The sequence below is a fragment of the Ranitomeya imitator genome, chromosome 5, assembly GCF_032444005.1.
Source record: "Ranitomeya imitator isolate aRanImi1 chromosome 5, aRanImi1.pri, whole genome shotgun sequence".
Classification (NCBI taxonomy): Eukaryota; Metazoa; Chordata; class Amphibia; order Anura; family Dendrobatidae; genus Ranitomeya; species Ranitomeya imitator.
This window is the reverse complement of record NC_091286.1, coordinates 300629290-300642151: the sequence shown is the minus strand read 5'-3', so window position 1 is coordinate 300642151 and position 12862 is coordinate 300629290. Positions and strand designations below refer to the sequence as shown.

General features: G+C 40.9%; 1 protein-coding gene across 2 annotated transcripts in view; it reads right to left on the bottom strand.

Annotated features, from left to right (window-relative positions):
* Positions 1 to 12862, bottom strand: part of POPDC3 (popeye domain cAMP effector 3) — an 81635-nt gene that overhangs the window by 44712 nt on the left and 24061 nt on the right. For both annotated transcript variants that reach the window (XM_069726301.1, XM_069726302.1), the window contains exon 2: positions 7006 to 7831. In XM_069726301.1, coding sequence (XP_069582402.1) covers positions 7006 to 7577 — 572 coding nt within the window. In that variant the 5' untranslated portion in view covers positions 7578 to 7831. The remainder of the gene's footprint in view (positions 1 to 7005; positions 7832 to 12862) is intronic.

The window sequence follows — 12862 nt, the reverse complement described above, 5'->3', positions numbered from 1 at the left end:
GGTCTGGACTTTAACTTGGCCATTCTAACACCTGGATACGTTTATTTGTGAACCATTCCACTGTAGATTTTGATTTATGTTTGGGATCATTGTCTTGTTGTAAGACAAATATCCGTCCCAGTCTCAGGTCTTTTGCAGACTCCAACAGGTTTTCTTCAAGAATGGTCCTGCATTTGGCTCCATCCATCTTCCCATCAATTTTAGCCATCTTCCCTGTCCCTGCTGAAGAAAAGCAGGCCCAAACCATGATGCTGCTGCCACCATGTTTGACAGTGGGGATGGTGTGTTCAGGGTGATGAGCTGTGCTACCTTTACACCAAGCATATCGTTTGGCATTGTTGCCAAAAAGTTCAATTTTGGTTTCATCTGACCAGGGCACCTTCTTCCACATGTTTGGTGTCTCCCAGGTGGCTTGTTGCAAACTTTAAACACTTTTTATGGATATCTTTGAGAAATGGCTTTCTTCTTGCCGTTCTTCCATAAAGGCCAGATTTGTGCAGTGTACGACTGATTGTTGTCCTATTGTCAGGTCGGACGCTATTCACACCAGGGCGTCTGACAGACAGCGGTAATTCCACATACGTCTACTATACGCTCAGTGGTGCCGGCTAGACTTGATCCAGGTTGCCCAGGTTTTATCTAGCTGGTACTCGGGTTGGAGGCTGGGTCACGCCCACGGCCTTTAAATAGTCGTGCTGGACTTTGGGCGTCGACGATTATAGCTTGTGCCTCGTGCCTAGTGATTCTGGCCTTGAGTGGTGGTCTTGGAGAAGAAATATCGTATCTGGTAGTGTATGATCCTTTGTTATATTTCTCCTTCCTATATTTGTATTTGTTTTGCCCTGTGCACATTATTGTGTTTTCCTGTGTGTCTGCGGCGTGGTGTGTTTTAAGTTTTCCCTGTCTGTGCTTTCTGTGGGGGTTGGTGTGTGGTCTCTTCACTGGGTGGCGGGTGGTGGTTTCAGCATAGGGCTGAAACAGGAGTCAGGGCCAGGCCTGGTGGCCCAGACAAGCACACCTTTAGTGTATATTCTGGGAGAGGGACAGACAGGGTTCCCCCTAGTCTGAGGGATATCGCAGGGGCCCGGGTAACCAGCCTTAGCCTCCCTAGGCTCCCAGTGACACCTATGGCCAGAGTGTCCCACCTCAGCTGTAGATCTTTGCAGTTCATAGAGTGATAATGGGCCTCTTGGCTGCATCTCTGATCAGTCTTCTCCTTGTTTGAGATGAAAGTTTAGAGGGACGGCCGGGTCTTGGTAGATTTGCAGTGGTATTATACTCCGTCCATTTCAATATGATCGCTTGCACAGTGCTCCTTGGGATGTTTAAAGTTTTGGAAATCATTTTGTATCTAAATCCGGCTTTAAACTTCTCCACAACAGTATCACGGACCTGCCTGTTGTGTTCCTTGGTCTTCATGATGCTCTCTGTGCTTCATACAGAACCCATGAGACTAACACAGAGCAGGTGCATTTATACGGAGACTTGATTACACACAGGTGGATTATATTCATCATCATTAGGCATTTAGGACAACATTGGATAATTCAGAGATCCACAATGAACTTCTGGAGTGAGTTTGCTGCACTGAAAGTAATGGAGCCAAATAATATTGCACGCCCCACTTTTCAGTTTTTGAATTTCCACAAAAAAGTAAAATAACCAATAAATTTCGTTCAACTTCACAATTGTGTTCCACTTGCGTTGATTCTTCACCAAAAATTTACATTTGGTATCTTTAGGTTTGAAGCATGATTTGTGGGAAAAGGTTGAAAAGTTCCAGGGGGACGAATACTTTTGCGAGGCACTGTATATAGCACCATTGATTCTATGGTGCTGTACATGAGAAGGGGTTACATACAAATTACAGATATCACTTACAGTAAGCAAACTAACAATTACAGACTGATATAGAGGGGCGAGTCCTTGGGGGGCTATGTTAACTAGACCGATATCCCAAAACACATTCAGAAAGTCATATTAATCATGTTTCTTGCAGCTAGGATATCATTGCAAGTCCATGGAAGTCTACTTCAATTAACCTTGATAAAGCACAACTGAAACTTTCATGGCTAATGGTTAACAAGAATCTTTCTAGTCTCCTTTTAGATTGAACATCTTTGTACAAAAGGATTTGCCCTTCTTGGATCCAACACTCAGGACATTTGAATACTCTGTGTCGTAGTCATAAATTCAGTTGTCATTAATCTCGTCTTCGAAAATGAGATCTAGAGACTTTTTTTTTTTTTTACCTCCTATCGTTACCTTGTAATGTTTCTTCTCCTATTTCTAGTATATATAATAGTGTAGCAGCGCTGGTGGTGCAGCATAAACAGCAGCAAGTTACCCCCTTACCACATAGGGGGAAGAAAAAGGGAAATAATATATATGAATGATAAAACAATCAATCAAACTTGCGCTAGGAAATGCATGCAAATGAGACCCAAAAAATATATATACAGTGGGGCAAAAAAGTATTTAGTCAGTCAGCAATAGTGCAAGTTCCACCACTTAAAAAGATGAGAGGCGTCTGTAATTTACATCATAGGTAGACCTCAACTATGGGAGACAAACTGAGAAAAAAAAATCCAGAAAATCACATTGTCTGTTTTTTTAACATTTTATTTGCATATTATGGTGGAAAATAAGTATTTGGTCAGAAACAAAATTTCATCTCAATACTTTGTAATATATCCTTTGTTGGCAATGACAGAGGTCAAACGTTTTCTGTAAGTCTTCACAAGGTTGCCACACACTGTTGTTGGTATGTTGGCCCATTCCTCCATGCAGATCTCCTCTAGAGCAGTGATGTTTTTGGCTTTTCGCTTGGCAACACGGACTTTCAACTCCCTCCAAAGGTTTTCTATAGGGTTGAGATCTGGAGACTTGCTAGGCCACTCCAGGACCTTGAAATGCTTCTTACGAAGCCACTCTTTCGTTGCCCTGGCGGTGTGCTTTGAATTATTGTCATGTTGAAAGACCCAGCCACGTTTCATCTTCAATGCCCTTGCTGATGGAAGGAGGTTTGCACTCAAAATCTCACGATGCATGGCGCCATTCATTCTTTCATGTACCCGGATCAGTCGTCCTGGCCCCTTTGCAGAGAAACAGCCCCAAAGCATGATGTTTCCACCACCATGCTTTACAGTAGGTATGGTGTTTGATGGATGCAACTCAGTATTCTTTTTCCTCCAAACACGACAAGTTGTGTTTCTACCAAACAGTTCCAGTTTGGTTTCATCAGACCATAGGACATTCTCCCAAAACTCCTCTGGATCATCCAAATGCTCTCTAGCAAACTTCAGACGGGCCCGGACATGTACTGGCTTAAGCAGTGGGACACGTCTGGCACTGCAGGATCTGAGTCCATGGTGGCGTAGTGTGTTACTTATGGTAGGCCTTGTTACCTTGGTCCCAGCTCTCTGCAGTTCATTCACTAGGTCCCCCCGCGTGGTTCTGGGATTTTTGCTCACCGTTCTTGTGATCATTCTGACCCCACGGGGTGGGATTTTGCGTGGAGCCCCAGATCGAGGGAGATTATCAGTGGTCTTGTATGTCTTCCATTTTCTAATTATTGCTCCCACTGTTGATTTCTTCACTCCAAGCTGGTTGGCTATTGCAGATTCAGTCTTCCCAGCCTGGTGCAGGGCTACAATTTTGTTTCTGGTGTCCTTTGACAGCTCTTTGGTCTTCACCATAGTGGAGTTTGGAGTCAGACTGTTTGAGGGTGTGCACAGGTGTCTTTTTATACTGATAACAAGTTTAAACAGGTGCCATTACTACAGGTAATGAGTGGAGGAAAGAGGAGACTCTTAAAGAAGAAGTTACAGGTCTGTGAGAGCCAGAAATCTTGATTGTTTGTTTCTGACCAAATACGGTACTTATTTTCCACCATAATATGCAAATAAAATGATAAAAAAACTGACAATGTGATTTTCCGGATTTTCTTTTCTCAGTTTGTCTCCCATAGTTGAGGTCTACCTATGATGTAAATTACAGACGCCTCCCATCTTTTTAAGTGGTGGAACTTGCACTATTGCTGACTGACTAAATACTTTTTTGCCCCACTGTATACGTTAATAATTTAGCTGATAGGAAGGGAATAGCACTAATCGATGTAAAATTGGCAGTAAAGTTGCTTTGCATATAGTAGTAGATGCACTATTCCAGGTCTAAGGATAAAGACAAGTAGATAGATGTATTAAATGTATTCAGGGATATATATCCTCTGAAGCGGCTATCCGAAGTCCTAATACAAGTCTAGCAGTGAAGTGAATCCATCCTCATAGAAGCACATACAAACTAAACTGGGAAAAAAAGAGAGAAAGAGTCGTACCTGCCGTAGGGTGCACACGTGGTAAAAAGTGCAAGATGCCAGTACAAGCTGAAAGAAGTCTACGTGGCTTCGCTAACCTTGCGAAGATAAGGATAGCTGGCGGTGGTTCACGGCGTGCTGTCCCGGCCGGTGACAGCCGCCTCTAACCAAAGAACGTGTGTACAGAGCGCGCCGCGCTCGGCAACGCTGAAGATGGCAGGACCTGCGTGAAGTTCGGGTCACGTGTCCGATATGTCACGTGGTGCCCCTGTCGGCGGTACGGAGCGCTGTGGGAGCCAAGAATAACCAACGCGTTTCGGAATTACACGGATTCCTTCTTCACCCTGACCCGTGACCCGAACTTCACGCAGGTCCTGCCATCTTCAGCGTTGCCGAGCGCGGCGCGCTCTGTACACACGTTTGGTTAGAGGCGGCTGTCACATCTATCTACTTGTCTTTATCCTTAGACCTGGAATAGTGCATCTACTACTATATGCAAAGCAACTTTACTGCCAATTTTACATCGATTAGTGCTATTCCCTTCCTATCAGGTAAATTATTAACGTATATATATATTTTTTGGGTCTCATTTGCATGCATTTCCTAGCGCAAGTTTGATTGATTGTTTTATCATTCATATATATTATTCTCCTATTTCTACACTTCTTCCTGGTTCTTAAAAGGAACCTGTCAGCAGGATTGTGGATAGTATCCTACACACAGTGTCAGGTCGGCGCTTTTATACTGATTACAATGATACCTTGGTTGATGAAATTTGTCATGTGGTTGTTTTTTAATCTTTATTTTCAGTTTGCAGTTAATGAGATTCTCGTGCCCTAAGGCCCCGGGGTTAGTGTATGTGGTGCCCTGATTAGATATTCATAATGCAGACTGCTGACAGGTCACTGATCCCTCACTTACCTGCCCCCCATAGTTTGCATAATGAATACCTAACATACTGATGAAAGAGACAAAAAACGCTTCTGCAAGCAGTTGGCAGCCGTGGCACCTGCTCTTCAGCATAAATCACAGTTAGTGTGGCAATACATTTTTTGATGTCATCCAGCTAGGAAAAAAAAACTATTTGAAAATGTTGCCCGCCACACCTGCGCAGTAGAAGCTATTGGTGTCTGCTGTGATCCAATAGCTGCTACTACACATGCGCCGGCGGTGCCATCTTACTGGAGAAGAAAAAAAAATTTCTATTCCAAGATGGCGCCGCCTGCGCAGTAGCAGCTCTTGGATCATAACTATGGACACCGATAGCTGATTCTCCAGTAAGATGGCACCACCAGCACATGCGCAATAGCAGCTATTGGATCCCAGCTATCAAAACAGAGAGCTTCTATTTTGCAGATGCGGTGAGCGCCATTTTCAAATTTATTTTTTTCCCCTAGCTGGAAAACATCAAGAAAATGTATTATTACACACTAACCATGCGATTATGCTGCAGAGCAGGTGCCACGGCCGGCACCTGCCTGCAGAGGTGTTTTTTGTCTCTTTCTTCAGTGTTAGGTCTTCATTATGCAAACTAGAGAGCAGGTCAGTGAGGGATCAGTGACCTATCAGCAGTCTGCATTATGAATACCTAATCAGAGCACCACATACCCCAGCCCCGCCTTAGGGCACAAGAATTTAATTAACTACAAACTGAAAAGAATAAAAAACAACCACAAGACAGATTTCATCAACCAAGGTATCATTTTATTCAGTATAACGGCGCTGACCTGACACTGTCTGTAGGTTACTGTGCACAATCCTGCTGACAGGTTCCCTTTAAGGCACTTTTTAGTGAGCTACAATACTTTTGACCAATATGTGGTAATGTTCCTATTAAACAGATGAGATCATCCACATGTTTTTCTGTAAGAATGCCACACGATCCCGAGACCAGAGAGTCATCTTTTATCCTTCTTCTTACTCTCCACAATAAAAGATAATAAAAATTGCCAAATGCTGCACAAAGCTTCTCAAGATCGGTAACCTGAGGTGAAATTGCTGTGAAAATTGTCTGGTATAAAGTTTCTAAAATAAATATAACAATCTAATAAATAAGGGTATAGTTAAGAAACCGAAATCAGCAGGGCTTACTGTACTATACAACTCAAATCTGCTTTAGGCCCCTTTCACACATCAGTTTTTTGCCGTCAGTCGCAATCAGTCGAATTTTGAAAAAAAAAAAAAAATACGGATCCAGTGACTTATGCCACCGGATCTGTTTTTTTTTTTCTCATAGACTTGTATTAGCGACGGATGGCCTCATGTTTCATCCGCCATTCGCCGGATCCGTCGAAAATTCTTTGTCCGGCGGCAACGGACATAGTAACTGCGTCATTCGATAAAACAGACACCGTCCATCGTTTGCTCAAATGGAAGCCTATGGCGCCGGATCCGTCAAATGACGGAATCCGGCAACGGATTCCGTTGTTTTTTAACTGAGCATGCTCCATTTTTTTTTTAGGATCCAATTAGTCGGATCAGCTAGCCGGATCCAGCGAAAAAACGGATCTGTTGCATCAGTTTTTCACAATCTGCGACGGATCTTTTTCAAAATTCGATGGATTGTGACTGACGGCAAAAAACTGATGTGTGAAAGGGGCCTTAGCAAACCAAAGTAGGATATAATTTTGAAGCATATTTACCAGGCAATAATTTTTATTCCACATGTAAGTTATAGAAAATCCACTAACCTTCCAGACACAAGTAAAGAAAGTTTATCAATTGGCGTTTTCCCTTGAATTGCATAGCAATGTTCCCTTTCCAACGTTATCACCTCGGCGTTACAGTAAGAGATGATCTTTCGGAAAACAGTTAGTGAGATCCCCAGTGGTTGAAAGACTGAAGTATAGACATCTTGAAATTCTTTCTCAAAGGTGACACTCCTCAGCTGATAGGTCAAATGAATAATTTGCACAATACAGATTACCAGGAGGATGAAGTTCCAGGAGAAGACATCAGCGGCACAGACATTCAGCCAGGCCCAAATAGAAGTACAGAGAAAACTCAAGGCAAAGAAAATGTAGACATATAAAAGTCCCGAAAAACCACTTCCTCCCATGCAACCCAATACAAAGAAAATACTGGCCAGGTGGTATATAGATCCCTCAGCCTCTTGCTTCCAGCTGATGCACACAGGATGTCCAGTCACAAGACTCTCCCAAAAACTCACATTTCCGTCCATGCTTTCTGTTGTCATGTTGGCTTCTACACCTGAATTGCAGTGTTTCTTTCTTTCAAGTAACCAATCATGTTGTTTTCCCATATCTTTTGTTTCCTGAAATGTAACAATTTCACATCCACTCCAAAAATAACTCGATGGTCACGACAGCTCAGAATGAGGTTTGCGTTCATCCATATTAGATTACCGGTATGTATTTCAAGTAAGGTTCTCGTCATTAGGGAATGAGCAGATTTAGCATTAGAGCCGTCTTTCACAGCCACAGCAGCATCCTTATCCTCAGTAGTATTCAGATTTGTGCTAGCCTGTGGTGTCCAAGTGTAGAGAGCATTGCCTGTCTGAAAAGAAATTAAACACAATTATATGTATGCAGATATACTCCTTATATTCTACGACAATCAGAAAGAGCACCACGAGAATATATTATCCAATAAATTAAGTTGAATTTGCAGAGGACGCTCATGTTATGCAAAGGCATGCTTACCTCCTATTTACTGCTGACACACTTCCACTTCAATTCTCATTTATTTGGCTTCCCATGAGCAGGTTTACCTACTACGTATGATTTCTAGTGTGATTCCACGCTTATCTTTGCTGATATTATTTATACAAATGTATTTGTCCTTTTTTGTTATATAATGCATGTATTTCAGGTTGGGGGGTAATTTTACTTTGCTTTATGTTATTTCCTATACTATCCATACAAGTCACTGCAAAAACCCTTTGGAAGTGCCTATCTTTCTGCATTAATTACTAACAAAATGAGGTCTGATTGTTAGCAGAGTGACAATCATAGACAAACACAATATACGGTAAGCAAACTAATAAATTGACAGTTGTACAATTTGTGTATTTTATTAGACACACTGAGTAAACATCCAGTGCAGAGTTTAAAAAAAAACAAAAAAAAGTGTATGTGAACCCATTACGTTATTAACCTGAAGATCTACAATGATTTGAAGAGGCATTTTCAATAATTCCTTAGGATTCTGCCTTCAGTCTTCAATATTTCTGGGGTGCCTTACATGCACAGAACCCTTTACACTGTGTCACAAAATCTCAACACATTGGTCCAGACTCATTCTTTAGCTTAAAATTGTCTACCAATCAATGTCCCTTCAGCTTGAGGTCATAGACTACTGTCATTACGTTCTACTATAAAATGTTTTAATACACTATTGAATTCATTTTTTCCCTCAATGATCACATGGCATCCAGGCCCTGAAGTGGAAAATCAATTCAAAACCATGAAGCTCCCTCCACCATGCCTCACAGTTGGGATGGAGTTTTGGTGTTGGTGTGCAATGTTCTTATAACGTTTGTGCGAAAAAGGTTCTATTTTTGTTCCATTTCTTCATTAATTAATTTCTAAAAAGCATCATTGAAAGTATAGATGTCTCAGGCAAACGAGATAGATTACCAGGGCTGTGGAGTCAGTAAGCCAAACGTCCGACTCCTCAGTTTCCATGACACCGACTCCACCAAAATGGGCTCCAACTCCGGGGCTCCGACTCCACAGCCCTTTGGGTCACAATGTTTGTTGGACGGTAGTGGCTTCCTTTCATGAACATTATTCTTGTTGAGTATTTTTCTAGTAGTAAATACACAAGGTTTCTGCTGTAAAAATTTTTCACTGTTACCCTTTGGACCTTCCTTACCTCTTTTAGGATTACTTCTTTTGACCTTGGAGTGATCTTACTAGGACACTTACTAATAGTGAGAGCAGCAACAGTTCCATATTTTCTCTATTTGTAGACAATTTGTCTAACCATAAATTGATATACACCCAGGTTTTTAACATTGCTTTTGTATACTTTTCAAGCATCATGAGTCTGCATCCCATTCTTCTGGAACTTGTTAGGTCATTTACCTCCAAGCATGTTTCATACCAGCTAATCTTTCTAGAAAATAACAGATATGTCAATAAATAGGCTTTGCATGCTATAATTTACTAGAAAAAGTATATGGGACCCACAAAATTCCAATTATCTCCTTGACTGGAAATAAGTCTTTGCCAATTAGCTGTTGGTGACGTCACTTACACAGAGGTTCCCTGAAGATCCATTTAAAGGGGATGATAAGGGAACAAGCGCTTCAAGAAAACTTTGTTCTTCATTATTGGGCTGTTTAAATCAGCTATCTCCAGATGAATGAGCAAAACGATTGTTTGCTGGGAGCGATAATTTTTAAAGAAGCTTAAAAATAATCGTTGTTAGCAGCATATTGTACTGTGTAAACAGGTGTTGTGCTGCTAATCAAATGAGGTTCTATGTACACAAAACAATCATATTAGTGATCAAGCTGAGCGCATAAAACATTTATTGGCCAAAGGCCAATTAGACAACAGCTGATTGGCAGTCATTTAACGGGCATGGACAGCATGTCTAATAGCTCTAACTTGCTCTCCATGCCCTGTGAATGTTTACTCAATGTATACAATAAAAGGCATGAAATATACACTGTTGTTTGTTATTAGTTTAGTTAGTTTGAGTTTGTTTACAATTGTGATATAGATAATATAAAATATTCGAACCACACTATTAAAAACACAGGTATGCAAAATTTGGGTTCATGACTGATTCTTATGTACATATTTAAAAAAACAAACAAAACAAACCACACTTCTATTTTTAACCATCACATATGGATTTTGCACCAGATGCGTTTGAAATTACGTACAAGAGAGATGAACAAGAAAAATCATTATTTTAGCCAAAAATCTCCTTAATATCCTGATAGAATCTTTCGCCTTGCTCTTCCATAACAGCACCAAGGTTTTTAGGAAAGAAGTCCAAATGGAAACGTAAATGCAAATTCATCAGACAACCTAGGGCTTTGAACCCTTTCAGCGTGTTCTCCATGATGGACTTAAATTTCGGATATTTATTGTTACCTACAAATGTATTCACGACTTCTTTAAAAGAATCCCAAGCCCTTTTCTCAACAGCTTTCATTTTTGTTTTGAACATGTTGTACTTCATGAGGTTCCGAATATCTGGACTCACAAAAATGCCTTCCTTTGATTTTGCTTCGGACAGTTCCTGAAACTTGGTACACAATCTGCGACATCAGTCCAAGCTAAATCTGGAGTGGTGTCAGGAGAAGTTTAGTTGGATCAACTAAACTTTCTGCAACGATATTCTTGAGTTCAGGTTGCAAAGAGGTTCTCGTTGGCCATCTTTTTAGGCTCCAGTGATTAGTCCTATGCTGGCTGTCCCATTCACACAAAAAGCATGGGTAAGTTTCACACAAAAAGCATGGGTAAGACAGAACTTTCAGATCACCACGTATTTACCTTCCTTGATCCATGTAGTTAAGTTTCTTGAGAATAAAGTCTAAATTCTCATAGCTTTCCTTCAAATGCACAGAATGCCCTACAGTTAATGAAGCATACTTTCTGCTATTATACAGTAGCACAGTTTTCAGACTTTTGATTTTTTGATGAATCACTATAAATAGTCTCCACTGGCTCACATTGTACTCAATGTTACATTTTTCCATCATCCCAGGAACATCACTGTAATAAACTAGAGTTCCATCATGCGACAAATATGGAAGGAATTCCATGTCATTCAATGAAAAACAGGCACCAGGAGCGAGCAGGTTCTTTTCCTTTAGTCTAGAGCCTTAAAGTTCTTCAGAATGTTTAGGAAGATCCAAGTCCTTGACTAAATCATTTAAATTTCAGCAGTGAAAAAAGCTGAGGTTTGTTGGGACTAGCATGAAAGTCTTTGTCAGAATCCTGCTCTTCATGTTCGGAATCAGGTATAGCTTCAACTTTCTAAGGTGAGGAGGGACAGATAATTCCGGTAACATGAGGCACAGGGCAAATCGCTGATGTGAGGACCGGGTGTATAATTTCCTTTTTGATTTTAAAGGTTGAATCCCTCCATGCTGCACATACAAAAGTAGTAGTCATCACTAGGAATTTGCGGTTCCCTCCAGATCATGGGTACGCCAAAATGAAAAGCTCTCTTTCTTCCCTTTAGACCATTGTCGCAGTTCTTCTACACAAACAGAACATAATACACTACATGTGGAGCCCACGACTTGTCCTGATCACCTAGTTTTACACCAAAGTATGCATAATACACTTTTCTAACAAAGTTCGTAATGTTCCTTCATTGTTTCTTCACTAGAAAACAACTGCAAACGTGGCAAAAGTTGTCAGGTGAATTACAACACCCCCTTGTAGCCATTCTGAGCTCGATGTTATAAGTAGAAGCGTAATACACCACGACTATTAAACACTGAAATGAATAATGGTAAGCACACCACCACACTCTCTTCTGAACTCTGTCTAGAAGAAATCCTGTTTTTACATAGCAACCAATCACACTGCGGCTTTCAGTTCCTATGTACTGCTGAGGTAAAATGAAAGCTGTGCTCTAAATCAGTAGCGGACTTATAGCCGGGCAAATAGAAGGACGCAATGCTGCGGGGGAACGTACGGAAAGAAGTGTGTTTTGTTTTTTTTTTACAATACACTGGGGGGAGCAAGTGAATACACTGGGGAAAGGACGATGAGAGGGTGTTGGTAGAGGGTTGAAAAGGGGACCTCTGGGACTTATAATAAACAAGTGGAGGAGGACTTTCGATATTGATGTAGAATGCATTGGGTGATAGCTGATCGTGTCATAATTAATTGTGGGCTTGGAGAAGACGTTGTCAGGTACTAAAACATCCTCCTCCACTGCCAATTCATTATAAGGCTCTGATTGCTGAATTATGAATTATGAGATGGGAGAAGACACCATTAGGGACATATAATGACTAGTGGGGTGGATGAAGGACAGGAACCAAGATGATCTGTACACATTCAGGATTTGCGGCAGAAAATTCTCTCCACATGATGTGCTTTAAGATAGCAGTGTCATTGTAATGCTACTGAATAAAAATATCTGCCCTACGCTGAGCCCCTGAATAAATAATCACTATATGCCCTGCACAAAATCTGACCAACAGTGGGTACGGAAAGCATTCAGACCCCTTTAAATTTGTCACTCTGTTTCATTGCAGCCATTTGGCAAATTCAAAAAAGTTCATTTTTTTTCACATTAACCCCTTCATGACCCAGCCTATTTTGACCTTAAAGACCTTGCCGTTTTTTGCAATTCTGACCAGTGTCCCTTCATGAGGTAATAACTCAGGAACGCTTCAATGGATCCTAGCGGTTCTGAGATTGTTTTTTCGTGACATATTGGGCTTCATGTTAGTGGTAAATTTAGGTCAATAAATTCTGTGTTTATTTGTGATAAAAACGGAAATTTGGCGAAAATTTTGAAAATTTCGCAATTTTCACATTTTGAATTTTTATTCTGTTAAACCAGAGAGTTATGTGACACAAAATAGTTAATAAATAACATTTC